Genomic DNA, 20413 nt, shown 5'->3' with positions numbered 1-20413 from the left:
AAAATTTTTTAAAGAAATAAAATTTTGACAAAATTTTCTATAGAAATAAAATTTTGACAAAATTTTCTACAGATATAAAATTTTGACAAAATTTTCTATAGAAATAACATTTTGGCAAAATTTTCTATAGAAATAAAGTTTTGACAAAATTTTCTATAGAAATAAAATTTTGGCAAAAATTTTCTATATAAATAAAATTTTGGCAAAAATTATCTATAGAAATAAAATTTTGACAAAATTTTCTATAGATATAAAATTTTAACAAAATTTACTATAGAAACAAAATTTTGACAAAATTTTCTATAGAAATAAAATTTTGGTAAAATTTTCTATAGAAATAAATTTTTTTGAAAAACTTTTCTATATAAATAAAATTTTGACAAAATTTCCTGTAGAAATAAATCTTTGTGAAAAACTTCTATAGAAATAACATTTCGACAAAATTTTCTTTAGAAATAAAAATTTGACAACATTTTATATAGAAATAATTTTTTTTTTATATAAATAAAATTTTGAAAAAATATTCTATAGAAATAAAATTTTGACAAAATTTTCTAAAGAAATAAAATTTTGACAAAATTTTCTATAGAAATAAAATTTTGTCAAAAACTTTTCTATAGAAATACAATTTTGATAAAATTTTCTATAGTAATAAAATTTTGTGAAAAACGTTTCTATAGAAATAACCCTTGGCAAAATTTTCTATAGAAATAAAGTTTTGACAAAATTTTCTATAGAAATAAAATTTTGATAAAATGTTCTATAGAAATCAAATGAAAAAATTTTGTACAGAAATAAAATTTTGTCAAAATTTTTTAAAGAAATAAAATTTTGACAAAATTTTCTATAGAAATACAATTTTGATAAAATTTTCTATAGTAATAAAATTTTGTGAAAAACGTTTCTATAGAAATAACCCTTGGCAAAATTTTCCATAGAAATAAAGTTTTGACAAAATTTTCTATAGAAATAAAATTTTGATAAAATGTTCTATAGAAATCAAATGAAAAAATTTTGTACAGAAATAAAATTTTGTCAAAATTTTTTAAAGAAATAAAATTTTGACAAAATTTTCTATAGAAATAAAATTTTGGCAAAAATTTTCTATAGAAATAAAATTTTGGCAAAAATTTTCTATAGAAATAAAATTTTGACAAAACTTTCTATAGAAATAAAATTTTGTGAAAAACTTTTCTATTGCAATAAAATTTTGATAAAATTTTCTATAGAAATAAAATTTTGTGAAAAACTTTTCTATAGAAATAACCTTTTGACAAAATTTTCTATAGAAATAAAGTTTTGACAAAATTTTCTATAGAAATAAAATTTTGATAAAATGTTCTATAGAAATCAAATGACAAAATTTTCTACAGAAATAAAATTTTGACTAAATTTTCTATAGAAATAAAATTTTGACAAAATATTCTGTAGAAATAAAACTTTAACAAAATATTCTATAGAAATAAAATTTTGACAAAATTTTTTAAAGAAATAAAATTTTGACATTTTCTATAGAAATAAAATTTTGACAAAATTTTCTTCAGATATAAAATTTTGACAAAATTTTCTTCAGATATAAAATTTTGACAAAATTTTCTATAGAAATAAAATTTTGGCAAAAATTTTCTATAGAAATAAAATTTTGACAAAATTTTCTATAGATATAAAATTTTAACAAAATTTTCTATAGAAATAAAATTTTGGTAAAATTATCTATAGAAATAATTTTTTTTGAAAAACTTTTCTATAGAAATAAAATTTTGACAAAATTTCCTGTAGAAATAAATTTTTGTGAAAAACTTCTATAGAAATAACATTTTGACAAAATTTCCTGTAGAAATAAAATTTTGACAAAATTTTCTATAGAAAAAAATTGTGAAAAACTTTTCCATAGAAATAAAATTTTGACAAAATTTCCTGTAGAAATAAAATTTTGACAACATTTTCTATATAAAAAAAACTTTTCACAAAATTTTCTATAGAAATAAAATAAAAAATTACAAAATTTTCTGTAGAAATAAAATTTTGACCAAATTTAGTTTTGTTTTTTGTAAAATGTTCTCCAAATTGTAGAGAATTATTTTGATTATTTTTGGCATGAGTGACAACCGTGATTATAACTGAACATAACATACTTGGGAAACATATAGTAAAAATAGGTCTTAAACATGATGATATTTGCAGATGGTGTTGGAACCCGGAAGTTACGGAAAACTTGTACCATTTCCTGTGCCGGTATCTTTAGAAGAAACAAGATACTGGACTCATTTTTCTTTCTTACCAATCTGCGGATGTGTTTCTTAAAGAACATACTCGCCTTCATCAGGGCATCTGGTTGGATGTTTTACAACTTTAAGAAAGACGGACAAATTAATGTTTTTGTGCGACTTTAAAGGAGATCACCTCAGGAAGAAATTGAGAAAATTACCTCGAATAATCACAACAGATCTATAGTGGTCTAAGTGGACAGCAATTCGATTCAGGAATTGATCTCTACATCTCTATAGAAATCTCTATAGAAATAAAATAAAAAATTACAAAATTTTCTGTAGAAATAAAATTTTGACCAAATTTAGTTTTGTTTTTTGTAAAATGTTCTCCAAATTGTAGAGAATTATTTTGATTATTTTTGGCATGAGTGACAACCGTGATTATAACTGAACATAACATACTTGGGAAACATATAGTAAAAATAGGTCTTAAACATGATGATATTTGCAGATGGTGTTGGAACCCGGAAGTTACGGAAAACTTGTACCATTTCCTGTGCCGGTATCTTTAGAAGAAACAAGATACTGGACTCATTTTTCTTTCTTACCAATCTGCGGATGTGTTTCTTAAAGAACATACTCGCCTTCATCAGGGCATCTGGTTGGATGTTTTACAACTTTAAGAAAGACGGACAAATTAATGTTTTTGTGCGACTTTAAAGGAGATCACCTCAGGAAGAAATTGAGAAAATTACCTCGAATAATCACAACAGATCTATAGTGGTCTAAGTGGACAGCAATTCGATTCAGGAATTGATCTCTACAACCTAACTTAAGAGCTTTCCTTTTTAAATATGATTTTGTTAAAAATAAAAGTTTATTTTTTAAATTAAAAATAAAATTCATATATAAATTGATTTTTTAAGAAATTCGAATATAAAATCTTGATTTAAACATCCATATTTAAAAGAACCTCTCCGTAGATTAGAAACCGGATAAAATCAGTCGGGTCGTGTCACTTTTACAAAGACAACACAAGTTTAAGGATTAGATTTACTAATTCGTAAACCTGAACATGTGAGTTAAAAAAAAAAACTATACTGTCCATCTCTGAAGAATTGCAGCTTAGCAAAATATAAAGAAAAACAAAAACAAAATTTATTCGAAATACATTCACACACCACACCCAAACAAAAATGGCCTTAAATATTAATAGAAAAAAAAAATATCTTATCGACGACCCCTCAATGAACTTGACCTCCACCACTAACGGTTATAAACATACATATATGTCTGTGCGTATGTGTATGCAAGCTGGTATTTATGCGTATTTAAAAACCCAACCTCCAGCACCCACATTGTATAAAATGTTTGTGATGGTTGTGTTTTTTAGATTAATTTTTAAAGAGAGCTTGGAGCAATTTATGATGAAAAAGTTGTTATATTGAGTATAGCAAAGTAACATTCATCAAATGATTTGTTATTGTTTTTTACTCTTATTGATATTCATATGATATCTATTCATTGTCGTTGTCTTCCGTTATTTTTCTCCTCCTCCTCTCTCTCACTCTCACTAAAAACAATTGCTCATTGCAATTGTTGTTCTTATAGTGAATTGTTGTAATGGTACTCGAATAAATTGGCAATAGCAGTGCATTGGTCTGCTTCTTTTAGTCGTTGTCGTTGCCATAGTTTTTATTCTTGTTATAGCCCTTTTACTCTGGACAAAACTATCACTGTGTAGCCTCTCCCCCAGCATTTGTTGTTGCCCCTTTCATTAATTGAAGAAAAAGAATAAACTCGAAGCCATCGTGTGGCTTGGTGGCAGAGTACTTAAATGAAAAACAAAATATGCGAGGAAGAGCATTCTTATTAAGGTTTATGGGTTCAATTAATTAAGTTTGAATTGAATGAGAAAAGTACAAACAATAATAACAACAATTGTTGAACGGACGTAATGTTAAAAACAAAAAAAAAACATTTTATAAGTAACTAATTTGTTTCCCTTGTGGTCAATGTGAAATTTAAAAAAGATTAAAACATTTTTGCCCATATTTGTGTTTTATTAGTATTTTTTTTTTTATTAAATAAATGAAAAATAAATAAGGGTGGTTAAATTGTAAGGGCCGATCTTGAATGTGAACCACACCTAAACGCCAATTTTTTTTCCGAATTTTATTTGACATTTCTCTATTTCAGACTTACTCAATGGAGAGATACACAATCCAACAACGTGTTAAATGGTTCCAAGAAATGGCAACAGTGGATGATCAATTTTCGAAGAAAATCATCATGAGGCACATTTTCACCTCAGTGGATTCGTCAATAAACAGAATTGCCGCATTTGGGCGAATGAGAATCCAAGAGTGATTACCGAAAAACCAATGCACCCACAAAGAGTAGACTGTTTGGTGCGGTTTATGGGCTGGCGGCATCATCGGGCCGTATTTTTTCCAAAATGAGGCCGGTCAGGCAGTTACTGTGAATGGTGTTCGCTATCGTGAGATGATAACGAACTTTTTATGGCCCGAATTGGAAGATATGGATGTGGACGATATGTGGTTTCAGCAGGACGGTGCCACTTGCCACACAGCTAACGAATCAATGGCTCTTTTGCGCAACAAATTCAATGGCCGTGTTATCTCACGTAATGGCGATGTCAATTGGCCGCCAAGATCATGTGATTTGACACCGTTGGACTTTTTTCTTTGGGGTTATTTGAAAGAAAAGGTGTACGTCGATGAGATAATTCGGCACATTAACGGCATAGAACCTCCATTATGCCTCAGCGTCATCGAAAATTTGGACCATGATGAAGGATGAAGGCGTGCCACCGAGGTCGCGGCGCCCATTTGGCGATATTTTGTTCCATACATAATTGAGTAATACCAATATAACATAATAAAATAAAATTACAATAATTTCCCAAATAGTTTGTGTTTTATTCAAAATCAACATCTGCCCTTGAAATTTTAACCACCCTTTAAAAAGCAGAATATATAGCTTTTATACTCTAAAGAAGTTGAATTTATTTTGACCATTTAAACCAGTTTTTTATATCCTTAATTATTTGTTTCTCGTCCGTAATTATTTTAACTCTAACGTAACTATATAAACTTATTGAATTCATGAATGTATCTTCGAAGTGGCTTACCATAGCTGAATAAAAAAATAAAATAAATAAGTCTATTTAGTTCTTGATCGATTTATATAGAGCAGTGTACGGTTAAATTTACTCCTCTAAGTTGCTGCCCCCAATTCACAATTTTGCATGGTTGTTAGAAGGCCTATACTAATATCGCGTACCAAAATTGAACCGGAGGGGTGAAATTTACTCCTCCAAGAGGTTGCAGAGGAACGATTATATGGGAACTATATATTACTATGGACCAATTTTTGCACGGTTGTTAGAGGGCATATACTGGCATCGGGTACCAAATTTTAACGGGATCGGATAATATTTGCTCTCCCAAGAGGCTGTGCAAGTCAAATCTGGTGGTCGGTTTATATGGCGGTTATGCCTAAAAGTGGTCCGTTATGACCCGTATGCAATATCATCCGGCCTACGTTAGCGTGATTACAACAGATGGAATGACATCTCAGGAATTAGTTTTGCTAGGTCTTCACAAAATTTGGAAAACCATTTTGTGCCATTTACATTCCTAAAAAAAATTTTGTGGTTTGTGGTTTAATATTTGGAGGAAGGTTCAAAAATCGCATGACAACAATGCCAGGAATTCTTTTTTATATAAAAATAAGACATGTAGTGTCACTTCTACAAAACCAAAACTTTAGTTTTCTAAAACTCAATAATTTTAAATTCGTTTACACCTGAAGTATTTAAGATTTTTTGTATTTTACATAACTTTGTTTTATCATTGCCATTTTACACCGATAATCTAAAATTTCGTATGTATCTGTATTTTGTTTGGTCAGCAGGTCAATATGACGTTTGGAGAGAACTGTTATCACTAAATTTTTCTCAGCCGTGTTAGAGATGCCATCTTGTGATTACACTATGATAACTTGTGGGTTGCCAATACGTAACAAAATATTCAGCGATAACTCCCAATTATATTTCATGCCAAGAACTAAACCACCTATTTTTCTCAAATATAAATGACCCATTCCTCTAATGGATTAAGATGACTGAACAAATTTATGAAAATAACTCAAAATTTTGGAAAGCATAAAACAGCCCAAAATAATTTTTTTTTTTAAATTGTATAGGGATGGATAAACTCAAAACCAATAAAACAAAAAATATTTCAAAGTGTAAAAATACCAATTTTTCAACGATTTTTTTTTTGTTTGGTAAGCAGCTAACAGCCCAAATTAAACATTTGATATACTATATATGGTGATTGCTAAATTTTGAGCAATATACTGTGGAAAGAGAAAAGAAGCTGCATAATTAGGCCAATATTTTTCAACTAAACTTTGCATTCGTTTATTTTCAATAAAAAGAAATACTTGGTCATTTGATACCTCATATATGGTGTTCATTATTCTCACCCTCTCCACAAGACTTTCGGCTCGTCGGGCAAATGAGGCACGTCTGGCTTCAGCTGATGACATGATGTCTGTGTGCGGTTTTGTTTATTAATAAGTTAAATAGAAATTCTGTAACGATAAAATAAACAACAAAAAATGGCATTAAACAAAATGATTAAAAAACAATAAATGATGATAACGAATATTTGCAAAAAAATATATGACCTACACATGACATTATATACAGGGATATGAAGTGTTACCAAGCTCCCACTGACATATCGGTTAAACTAGAAATTATGCATATTTTGAGTTTTTTTAATATAGTTTTTTGAGTTAAAAAAGTTTTCCTTAAAAACTAAATAAAAAATATAAGCTAATTAGTGTGACTTTGTTTTGTTTGCCTAGTAAATCTGGACAGGATACCGTTCGCGATCTCAACAACGAAAAGGGAGCCAAATGTTTGTGTATCGCATTATATATCTTTATAATGATAGTGGTAGTATTACCATAGTGAATGTATATTTCAAGTTTAATTCCATATAGTTGGAAAATGGATAAATCGATACAATTTGTTTAAAATGCCATTAAACAAAATGATTAAAAAACAATAAATGATGATAACGAACATTTGCAAAAAAATATATGACCTACACACGACATTATATACAGGGATATGAAGAGTTACCAAGCTCCCACTGACATAGCGGTTAAACTAGAAATTATACATATTTTGAGTTTTTTTTAATATAGTTTTTTGAGTTAAAAAAGTTTTCCTTAAAAAATAAATAAAAAATATAAGCTAATTAGTGTGACTTTGTTTTGTTTGCCTAGAAAATCTGGACAGGATACCGTTCGCGATCTCAACAACGCAAAGGGAGCCAAATGTTTGTGTATCGCATTATATATCTTTATAATGATAACATACTGGTAGTATTACCATAGTGAAGGTATATTTCAAGTCTAATTTCATATAGCTGGAAAGTGGATAAATCGATACAATTTGTTTACGTGAAATTGTATTGGAATTTTTTATTATATTTCCTAAAACTATTTTTTTTTTAATTAAAAAAACTTTAGAAAAGTAGCCGCATTTAATTTTTAAGAATCTTCAAACCAAGTTGATATGGGACGAAAAGAACCGTGGGAATTGCGAAAATCTGATGGCGTTAAACAGACAGGAGTTGAGTCCTTTCTTTGGAATTATAACCTGACATAACACACTTGGGAAACAATTTTCTATAGGAATAAAATTTTGACAAAATTTTCTATAGAAATAAAATTTTGCAAAAATGTTCTATAGAAATAAAATTTTGCAAAATTTTTCTATAGAAATAAAATTTTGACAAAATTTTCTAAAGAAATAAAATTTTGCAAAAATTTTCTATAGAAATAAAATTTTGCAAAAATTTTCTATAGAAATAAAATTTTGAAAAAATTTTCTATAGAAATAAAATTTTGACAAAATTTTCTATAGAAATAAAATTTTGACAAAATTTTTTACAGAAATAAAATTTTGAGAAAATTTTCTATAGAAATAAAATTTTGAGAAAATTTTCTATAGAAATAAAATTTTGAGAAAATTTTCTATAGAAATAAAATTTTGAGAAAATTTTCTATAGATATAAAATTTTGAGAAAATTTTCTATAGATATAAAATTTTGAGAAAATTTTCTATAGAAATAAAATGTTGAGAAAATTTTCTATAGAAATAAAATTTTGAGAAAATTTTCTATAGAAATAAAATTTTGACAAAATTTTCTATAGAAATAAAATTTTGACAAAATTTTCTATAGAAATAAAATTTTGACAAAATTTTCTATAGAAGTAAAATTTTTACAAAATTTTCTATAGAAATAAAATTTTGACAAAATTTTCTATAGAAATAAAATTTTTACAAAATTTTCTATAGAAATAAAATTTTGCAAAAATTTTCTATAGAAATAAAATTTTGCAAAAATTTTCTATAGAAATAAAATTTTGACAAAATTTTCTATAGAAATAAAATTTTGACAAAATTTTCTATAGAAATAAAATTTTGACAAAATTTTCTAGAGAAATAAAATTTTGCAAAAATTTTCTATAGAAATAAAATTTTGACAAAATTTTCTATAAAAATAAAGTTTTGACAAAATTTTCTATAGAAATAAAATTTTGACAAAATTTTCTATAGAAATAAAATTTTGACAAAATTTTCTATAGAAATAAAATTTTGACAAAATTTTCTATAGAAATAAAATTTTGTCAACATTTTCTAGAGAAATAAAATTTTGCAAAAATTTTCTATAGAAATAAAATTTTGCAAAAATTTTCTATAGAAATAAAATTTTGCAAAAATTTTCTATAGAAATAAAATTTTGACAAAATTTTCTATAGAAATAAAATTTTGACAAAATTTTCTATAGAAATAAAATTTTGACAAAATTTTCTATAGAAATAAAATTTTGACAAATTTTCTATAGAAATAAAATTTTGCAAAAATTTTCTATAGAAATAAAATTTTGCAAAAATTTTCTATAGAATTAAAATTTTGCAAAAATTTTCTATAGAAATAAAATTTTGCAAAAATTTTCTATAGAAATAAAATTTTGCAAAAATTTTCTATAGAAATAAAATTTTGCAACATTTTTCTATAGAAATAAAATGTTGACAAAATGTTTTGCTTGGTAGTTTTTGGTAATATTTTCTCCATATTTTGGTAGAATATTTTCGGCTCGTGTGGCAACCATGCTCGTAGTACCTCCTTCCAGCATTATCCTTTAGAAGAACAAAATACTGGGCCGTTTTTTTCTTTCAGATCCTCTCCGATCTACGGAAGTTTGTCTTAAGGAACAAACTCGTCTTCATCAGGGTCTCTGATAGGATGTTTGAAGAAACTTTAAGGAAGATGAATAAATGAACGACTTTTAAAGGAAACCACTCTAGGGAGGAGTTGTGAAAATTAAGTGGACATTAATTCGATCCAAAATTGTTATCCTCTAACCTAATCCAACCTAACCTATGAGAGAAATGCTTTATCTAAGTTTAAATTAACTTTTTTTATTTCTTTCTTTAACAAAAGATAAGTCTTTTTATATATAGGTATATAATTATATTTGAACAAAGACATTTTTAATCTATAAGAAAAATTAAATCCTTTATATTTATTATATTATCAAAATACTAATTAATCAATATAGAAAGACATTTTGACCACCCTTCTATTTAAAATATGACAAGTGTTAAAGAGCCGATACTTAAATTAAAGTGGACACAAATAAATTTTTTATACCATCAGATATGTTTTGTGGTCATAAACAATGAAATAATGCAATTTTTTTTGATTGCATTATCTATAAAAAAATAAATATTGCATGTCGCTAAAAATAAACATACAAAAATTATCATTATCATTATTCAGAGAAATAAATTTTTGATTTGTACTCTATAATCTTTTGTTCAACACTTAATGATAAAGATGTCAAAATTAAAAACCAACAATTGAAATTAATTTATAGAAGCTAATAAATATTGTTTTTTACTAAACAATTAGTCAGTGGTACTTGAAAATTCTAGATTAGGGAGACATTTAAGAAATTAAAAGGTACAAATAAATAAATATTTAATCCATTCTAGTAGTCATGATGTGTAATTCCCACTATCCCTTACTACTATATAGTAGATAAGGACAGTAGGAATATAGACATAACATACATAATCTTCAAGCCTTAAACACAGAAATTAAAAACTAAACCATATTTTGAGATTGATATTATACATTAACACAAATTGAAAAAGCGCTTTCAAAAGTTCAAGAAAATTTCACAAAAATTTAAAGAAAATGATTTACAAATTTACAAAATCAATTAAATTAAAATTTTTAAAAATTTCCAAAAGTATTGTAAGAATCTACAATTATAAATTTCTTTAATAGAAAATGTGATCTAAATAAAAAATATGCCAAATCACGTTGCCCTCATCGCCTGGCGCTATTAAAATGGTTATTCACACAACTACTGTAGCCAAAATAAACTACAACATTTTGTTGTGTATTTCAATTTTCTATTGTCCGACATGAGTGCATTCATTAATTTCCAAATATTATTACATGCAATTGCTCCAAGGTTAATACAAAGTAATTATGAATATATACGCAAATGAAAGTGCATTATTTTCGAATGAATTTCGAACCAATGTCAAACCATTGATATATATATTGCTTACAATTTTTTGGTATTTAAATAGAATGGAAATGGAATGAGTTTTAGAATGAAAAAGTTTATTTCTATGGAAAATTTTGTCAACATTTTATTTCTATGGAAAATTTTGTCAAAATTTTATTTCTATGGAAAATTTTGTCACAATTTTATTTCTATAGAAAATTTTGTCAAAATTTTATTTCTATAGAAAATTTTGTTAAAATTTTATTTCTATAGAAAATTTTGTCAAAATTTTATTTCTATAGAAAATTTTGTTAAATTTTTTTTCTATAGAAAATTTTGCCAAAATTTTATTTTTATAGAAAATTTTGTCAAAATTTTATTTCAATAGAAAATTTGGCAAAATTTTACTTCTATAGAAAAATTTATCAAAATTTTATTTCTATAGAAAATTTTGTTAAAATTTTATTTCTATAGAAAATTTTATCAAAATTTTATTTCTATAGAAAATTTTCTCAAAATTTTATTTCTATGGAAAAATGTATCAAAATTTTATTTCTATAAAAAATTTTGTCACAATTTTATTTCTATAGAAAATTTTGTCAAAATTATATTTCTATAAAAAAATTTTGTCAAAATTTTATTTCTATAGAAAATTTTGTCAAAATTTTATTTCTATAGAAAATTTTGTTAAAATTTTATTTCTATAGAAAATTTTGTCAACATTTTATTTCTATAGAAAATTTTGTCAAAATTTTATTTCTATAGAAAATTTTGTCAAAATTTTATTTCTATAGAAAATTTTATTTCTATAGAAAATTTTATCAAAATTTTATTTCTATAGAAAATTTTGTCAACATTTTATTTCTATAGAAAATTTTGTAAAAATTTTATTTCTATAGAAAATTTTGACAAAATTCTATTTCTATAAAAAAATTTTGTAAAAATTTTATTTCGATAGAAAATTTTGTCAAAATTTTATTTCTATAGAAAATTTTATCAAAATTTTATTTCTATAGAAAATTTTCTCAAAATTTTATTTCTATGGAAAAATGTATCAAAATTTTATTTCTATAAAAAATTTTGTCACAATTTTATTTCTATAGAAAATTTTGTCAAAATTATATTTCTATAAAAAAATTTTGTCAAAATTTTATTTCTATAGAAAATTTTGTCAAAATTTTATTTCTATAGAAAATTTTGTTAAAATTTTATTTCTATAGAAAATTTTGTCAACATTTTATTTCTATAGAAAATTTTGTCAAAATTTTATTTCTATAGAAAATTTTGTCAAAATTTTATTTCTATAGAAAATTTTATTTCTATAGAAAATTTTATCAAAATTTTATTTCTATAGAAAATTTTGTCAACATTTTATTTCTATAGAAAATTTTGTAAACATTTTATTTCTATAGAAAATTTTGACAAAATTCTATTTCTATAAAAAAATTTTGTAAAAATTTTATTTCGATAGAAAATTTTGTCAAAATTTTATTTCTATAGAAAATTTTGTTAAAATTTTATTTCGATAGAAAATTTTGTCAAAATTTTATTTCTATAGAAAATTTTGTAAAAATTTTATTTCTATAGAAAATTTTGTCAAAATTTTATTTCTATAGAACATTTTGCCAAAACTTTATTTCTATAGAAAATTTTGCCAAAATTTTATTTCTATAGAAAATTTTGTCAAAATTTTATTTCTATAGAAAATTTTGTCAACATTTTATTTCTATAGAAAATTTTGTCAAAATTTTATTTCTATACAAAATTTTCTCAAAATTTTATTTCTATAGAAAATTTTGTCAAAATTCTATTTCTATAGAAAATTTTGTCAAAATTCTATTTCTATAAAAAATGTTGCCAAAATTTTATTTCTATAGAAAATTTTGTCAAAATTTTATTTCTATAGAAAATTTTGTCAAAATTTTATTTCTATAGAAAATTTTGTAAAAATTTTATTTCTATAGAAAATTTTATCAAAATTTTTTTTCTATGGAAAAATGTATCAAAATTTTATTTCTATAGAAAATTTTGCCAAAATTTTCTTTCTATAGAAAATTTTGTGAAAATTTTATTTCTATAGAAAATTTTGTTAAAATTTTCTTTTATAGAAAATTTTGTCAAAATTTTCTTTTATAGAAAATTTTTTTCAAAATTTTACTTCTATAGAAAATTTTGTAAAAATTTTATTTCTATTGAAAATTTTGCCAAAACTTTATTTCTATAGAAAATTTTGCCAAAATTTTATTTCTATAGAAAATTTTGTCAAAATTTTATTTCTATAGAAAATTTTGACAAAATTCTATTTCTATAAAAAAAAATTTGTAAAAATTTTATTTCGATAGAAAATTTTGTCAAACTTTTATTACTATAGAAAATTTTGTTAAAATTTTATTTCTATAGAAAATTTTGTAAAAATTTTATTTCTATAGAAAATTTTGTCAAAATTTTATTTCTATAGAAAATTTTGTCATAATTTTATTTCTATAGAAAATTTTGCCAAAACTTTATTTCTATAGAAAATTTTGCCAAAATTTTATTTCTATAGAAAATTTTGTCAAAATTTTATTTCTATAGAAAATTTTGTCAAAATTTTATTTCTATAGAAAAATTTATCAAAATTTTATTTCTATAGAAAATTTTGTTAAAATTTTATTTCTATAGAAAATTTTATCAAAATTTTATTTCTATAGAAAATTTTCTCAAAATTTTATTTCTATGGAAAAATGTATCAAAATTTTATTTCTATGGAAAAATGTATCAAAATTTTATTTCTATGGAAAAATGTATCAAAATTTTATATCTATAAAAAATTTTGTCACAATTTTATTTCTATAGAAAATTTTGACAAAATTATATTTCTATAAAAAAATTTTGTCAAAATTTTATTTCTATAGAAAATTTTGTTAAAATTTTATTTCTATAGAAAATTTTGCCAAAATTTTATTTCTATAGAAAATTTTGCCAAAACTTTATTTCTATAGAAAATTTTGCCAAAATTTTATTTCTATAGAAAATTTTGTCAAAATTTTATTTCTATAGAAAATTTTGTCAAAATTTTATTTCTATAGAAAAATTTATCAAAATTTTATTTCTATAGAAAATTTTGTTAAAATTTTATTTCTATAGAAAATTTTATCAAAATTTTATTTCTATAGAAAATTTTCTCAAAATTTTATTTCTATGGAAAAATGTATCAAAATTTTATTTCTATGGAAAAATGTATCAAAATTTTATATCTATAAAAAATTTTGTCACAATTTTATTTCTATAGAAAATTTTGACAAAATTATATTTCTATAAAAAAATTTTGTCAAAATTTTATTTCTATAGAAAATTTTGTTAAAATTTTATTTCTATAGAAAATTTTGTCAACATTTTATTTCTATAGAAAATTTTGTCAAAATTTTATTTCTATAGAAAATTTTGTCAAAATTTTATTTCTATAGAAAATTTTGTGAAAATTTTATTTCTATAGAAAATTTTATCTAAATTTTATTTCTATAGAAAATTTTGTCAACATTTTATTTCTATAGAAAATTTTGTAAAAATTTTATTTCTATAGAAAATTTTGTAAAAATTTTATTTCTATAGAAAATTTTGACAAAATTCTATTTCTATAAAAAAAATTTGTAAAAATTTTATTTCGATAGAAAATTTTGTCAAAATTTTATTTCTATAGAAAATTTTGTTAAAATTTTATTTCGATAGAAAATTTTGTCAAAATTTTATTTCTATAGAAAATTTTGTAAAAATTTTATTTCTATAGAAAATTTTGTGAAAATTTTATTTCTATAGAAAATTTTATCTAAATTTTATTTCTATAGAAAATTTTGTCAACATTTTATTTCTATAGAAAATTTTGTAAAAATTTTATTTCTATAGAAAATTTTGTAAAAATTTTATTTCTATAGAAAATTTTGTCAAAATTTTATTTCTATAAAAAATGTTGTCAAAATTTTATTTCTATAGAAAATTTTGTCAAAATTTTATTTCTATAGAAAATTTTGTCAAAATTTTATTTGTATAGAAAATTTTGTCAAAATTTTATTTCTATAGAAAATTTTGTCAAAATTTTATTTCTATAGAAAATTTTGTCAAAATTTTATTTCTATAGAAAATTTTGTCATAATTTTATTTCTATAGAAAATTTTGCAAAAACTTTATTTCTATAGAAAATTTTGCCAAAATTTTATTTCTATAGAAAATTTTGTCAAAATTTTATTTCTATAGAAAATTTTGTCAAAATTTTATTTCTACAGAAAAATTTATCAAAATTTTATTTCTATAGAAAATTTTGTCAAAATTTTATTTCTATAGAAAATTTTGTCAAAATTTTATTTCTATAGAAAATTTTGTCAAAATTTTATTTCTATAGAAATTTTATCAAAATTTTATTTCTATAGAAAATTTAGTCAAAATGTTATTTCTATAAAAAAAATTGTGAAAATTTTATTTCTATAGAAAACTTTTTCAAAATTTTATTTCTATAGAAAATTTTGTCAAAATTTTATTTCTATAGAAAATGTTGTCAAAATTTCATTTCTATAGAAAAATTTACCAAAATTTTATCTCCATAGAAAATTTTGTCAAAATTTTATCTCTATAAAAATTTTTGACAAAATTGTATCTCTATAGCAAATGTTGTCAAAATTTTATTTCTATGGAAAGTTTTGTCAAATTTTTATTTCTGTAAAACATTTTGTCAAATTTTTATTTCTGTAAAAAATTTTGTCAAAATTTTATTTTAAGAAAATTTTCTCAAAATTTTGTTTCTATAGAAATTTTTGGTAGTGTATTTAAAAAATCTCTATTGTAATCATGATGAAATTATAGCTTAAATAGTAACATGTGTGTAAAATTATGTAAGGCGGTTAATAAAACCAATAAAATATTTATAATGTCAAATTGCGGTTTTCAATTCTAGCACTTATTTTTCCTAACATTAGAAGTCAGTTTGGAAAAAAACATACACACAAAAGCAAGCCCACAGAGCGTTAGATGGCTCCTTATAAGGTAATGAAAGAAATATAGGAAACTATTTGTTTTATCGTATTCTTATTTTTACTCCAAGATCACCTAAACACAAATTGCCCCAGAATACTTTATCAATTCATATGATTATGTTTGTTATTTATATACATCCAAAATAATATGTAAATATAAACTCAACCACTGCCACCATGTGGTCACTGTGGGGGAGCATAAAAAAGTGGAAAAATTTATAAAACCGAAATATGTCGCTGTTTTTAATTTTTTGAAGAAAACGCACATATAAATAGAAACCGGCCAACAGGCTAAGAATCATAGGCTCTGCGACAATGCATTTTTGTGATTTCGTTTTTTTGTTTAATTTGTCATATTACCAAAAGCCCAATGGTGATATGGTGGAAGGAATCATATTAGCATTGAAGCAAGCTAACAAGAACTATGGCAAAGCTGCTGATATGACATAGTACGTGCCCCCTAATACAATATGGGTGAACGAATGTTGTCAGCGGCCGTTTATATATGTGTTTCTATATTTATGAATGTATTTGCTCATAATAGTTTGTATGTACATATTAGTCACATGCACTTATTGTACGTCCATACATACATGTGTGAACAATAATTTGTTTTATCGTTGTAAAACATCGAAAAAGAATATTTGAAAAAAATAATATCGGCATGGATGATTGGCAAATGCATTTGACAATGATGGAAAATTTTTGATTTATAAAGCAAAAAAAATTTTAACAATATTAAAAAATATTTAATAAAAAAAACTAAATATAATAAAGTTAAACAATAAATTTAAAGTTACCAATAAAGAAATAGTTTTAGTAAATCTTACGCAAGGGAAATTTTGAAACAAAATTGTTTTATAAAAGCATATTTAAATTTGCCAAAAAATCGGTTTATTAAATATTCCCCAAGACATTAAAAGGTTTCAATTTACAAAATGTTATATATATTAGACTAAAATATATCTTTTTCACAATTTTTAAGAAATGAAATTTAATAAACAAAAAAAAAAAAAAAATAAAACTAAATAAGAAGTTATATTTCAGAAAAAAATGAACTCACCATGAAATAAAATGTAGATTTATATTAGATAATCTTAACTATAGAATTTTTTTTTTTTCAAAATTGTATTTCTACACTGAAAAAAATATTGTCGTGAGGTCAAAGATTTCATGTCTTTAAAATACGAATACAAATTTTGCTTAGCATAGAAGACGCATTTCTCTAAAATAAAGTTATTTTCCTTATCCAAAAGTCGATAAACTTATCAATGAAGTCGTATTGTCCTTATAATAAAGTGATTTGACTTAAAAATGGGTATCTTAACATGAAAGAAAAAAATTATAGGCTAAGGTCAACTTGACTTTAATAATTCAGAAAATTTCTTTAAATTTAATGAAATTGTCTTTAAATTTGTTGTCTTTTTGCATCTTGACTACAAAGCAAAAAATCGTTCAAATATAGGACATGTTTTTCAAAACTTTATTTTAAAGAAGTTTTTACTTCAAACATAGCATAATTTCTACTGGAAGTCGAGTCTTAATTTGGAAAATAAAGTTGCCGGTAACTCGTTTTTAAAGGACTTGATAGCATATAAAGAAAAAAAGCTGAGAAAGCGAAAAATTAAAATTTGCTTCCTAGAAGCAAGTACACAAAACCTAAATTTAAAAGAGAATTGTGTCTTAAAAGTATCCTTACTTGTATTCTCCGCTTCTTTGGCTCGGAATCAATACCAAATTTTTTAAAGTAAAGACAAAATCTTTCTTTTTCTTCTTTTTTTTCAGTGTATAGAACATTTTGTGAACATTTTATTTCTATAGAAAATTTTGTCAAATTTTTATTTCTATAGAAAATTTTATTTCTGTAGAAATTTTTTTTCTATAGAAAATTTTGTCAAAATTTTATTTCTGTAGAAAATTTTGTCAAAATTTTATCTCTGTAAAAAATTTTGTCAAAATTTTATTTCTATAGAAAATTTTGTTAAAATTTTATTTTTATACAAAATTTTGTTAAAATCTAATTTTCTATAGAAAATTTTGTCAAAATTGTATTTCTATAGAAAATTTTGTCAAAATTTTATTTCTATAGAAAATTTTGTCAAAATTTTATTATATTTTCAAAATCGGTTTATTAAATATTCCCCAAGATATTAAAAGGTTTCAATTTACAAACTGTTATATATATTAGACTAAAATATTTTTTTCACAATTTTTAAGAAAATTTAATAAACAAAAACAACTAAATAAGAAGTTAAATTTTATGAAAAGGTGAACTCACCATGAAATAAAATGTAGATTTATATTAGAAAATCTTAACTATAGAAAATGTTTTCAAAATTTTATTTCTATAGAAAATTTTGCCAAAATTTTATTTCTATAGAAAATTTTGTCAATTTTTTTTATAGAAAATTTTGTCAAAATGTTATTTCTATAGAAAAATTTCGTCAAAATTTTATTTCTATAGAAAATTTGTCAAAATTTTATTGATATTTTCAAAAAATTTTATTTATATAGAAAATTTTCGAAAAATTTTATTTATATAGAAAATTTTCTCAAATATGTAGGCTTATATTAGAAAAATGTTAACTAAAATATTTTAGTTATTGCAACATGATACAAACTTATATATACAAAATTTATAAAAATTACCAATTTTTTCGGTTGTATAATAAATTTTCATATTTTGAAAGAAAAAATTGGAATGAAAAAATTTTTAAATGTTTTTGACGCTATATGAAGTTCTAGACAGACACAATTTAAGTAAAATGTGTATTTCATTTGTATAAAACTATTGTTTTCTCATTTTTAGTTCTCGTCACTAATTTTCATGAAATAATTAATAAAGTTAAATCTTCTGGGGGTATAGATATACAGTCGAAGCTCTGTTTAACGAATATCCCATTTAGCGAAAATCCAATTTAACGAACGTCCAAATTCTTAACGTTTAGTATTCGAAATAACGAACGGTTGAACAAAATATACGTTCGATTTAACGAAAATGATTTTAATCTTAAGGAAATAAACAACACAAAATCAGCAATATTTGACGATAATGAGAATGACTTAAGTCCTTAGGAAATGTCCACAAAGTACGGCATTTCCAAGATATTTAGATTCCATCAAATGTTTGGAAACACATATTCAATGGCCGGGTAATTAGGTAAAGTTAGGTTAGATAGATGGCAGCTCCGTTACGGAAATGGATCTACCCCACGACCGGTGCAGGACTACTCCCTGGAGTGAATAGCTGGTCCAAGTTCTGATCGAAACGTATGGAAGGGACTGGTCACTTTAACACGGGTTTGTCATTGACGGGGGTAAATTTACACTGCAGGACATGGCTTGGACTCATTCCTGGGAGAACTTAGTTGAACTAGACAGGTCCTCATGAACCAGTCTGGGACAAACTCTTAGGAACCCAATTGCACCTGAAGGAAAAACATTTGGAATATGTTGGCCCATAGGTAAATGTCTAGATCGAATAGAATTTAAAAAGCGCAAGAGTTTAGTAATCAATAAATGAAAATTTAAAATCTACGACAAACTGGAGCACTGGTACTAGTCCTGTGATAGGTCCGTTAGTGTCAATATACACCAAATTTTCGTAGAATCGCCAGTTGGAAAAGATGTGAATTTTTCTCTTATTAATAATGCTACCCGATTCTATAATTAGCTCAATGACAAGGTACCTCCTTCTTATAGCTGAAGAGAAACTATGAAATACACAGGAATGCCAACATCATTATTGAGAGGGATAGCCTACCGCTGAAAAACTTTTTTGGTGCTCGGTCGAAACGGTAATCTAGCGTTGAGAGTACATCTATGCCGACAGGAGCAGAGTAATGGTGTATGTAGGACGTTTTAGCAAGATGTTACTATGAACACTACCTATGCCCAGTCCATCTTGAAACCGGGGACTGGAAACAAATTAGGCTAAGAAGAGCACACAAATATTGGCATGGATGTCTATAGGCCCCCATAAGACAGCGAATATTGTACCTCTTTTCTATTTTACCTCACCTAGATATATCAAGTTCATCAGTTTTTAAGGATTGTTTAAAGTAACATTTTTTAAGTGCTTCTGTAGTATAATTTTCCCAAATACTTATGAATTTTTACTCATCTGGTAAGAAAAATATATCGTTCGTTAAACGATATATTTCGTTCGTTAAACCGAACTTCGATTGTATTAATAAAAATTTCGAAAATTTCCATGTAGATCATTCTTGTTAAAAAAAAAAAAATTGTCTTCCAATTTAAACTGACGAATTTTTTGTTTTCAAGTTTAAAAAAGTAGAAGATAGTGTTTGCTATGTCAACATTTTCCCTTTTTCAGCATGTTTGTAGTTTTTACAGTGTGTATTAAAAATTTTCTATAGGTGTATACATATACAGACAGAAACATGCAAACTTTCTTTAAGGTTTGAAGGCGCAACTAAGTAGCACTGATTTGTCATTGGCGTTTTTACAATTTATATTAATACGTTCTCACTTACCACAAAACAATACACATATGTATATTACCATAAATAAATCTTAAAACGCAAGAAAGCCATTACAAAAG

General features: G+C 23.8%; 1 protein-coding gene across 7 annotated transcripts in view; it reads right to left on the bottom strand.

Moving 5' to 3' along the window:
* LOC142220337 (uncharacterized protein ZK1073.1) overlaps positions 1-20413 on the bottom strand; it is a 99968-nt gene that overhangs the window by 69977 nt on the left and 9578 nt on the right. For 4 of the 7 annotated variants that reach the window (XM_075289421.1, XM_075289420.1, XM_075289418.1 and 1 more), the window contains one exon: positions 6699-6833. In XM_075289421.1, coding sequence (XP_075145536.1) covers positions 6699-6788 — 90 coding nt within the window. In that variant the 5' untranslated portion in view covers positions 6789-6833. The remainder of the gene's footprint in view (positions 1-6698; positions 6834-20413) is intronic. The other 3 variants (XM_075289424.1, XM_075289423.1, XM_075289422.1) reach the window with 1 other exon arrangement.

The sequence above is a fragment of the Haematobia irritans genome, chromosome 1 (assembly GCF_050003625.1).
Source record: "Haematobia irritans isolate KBUSLIRL chromosome 1, ASM5000362v1, whole genome shotgun sequence".
NCBI classification, from domain to species: domain Eukaryota; kingdom Metazoa; phylum Arthropoda; class Insecta; order Diptera; family Muscidae; genus Haematobia; species Haematobia irritans.
The sequence above is the reverse complement of the archived record's forward strand: the minus strand, read 5'-3'. Positions and strand labels throughout refer to the sequence as shown.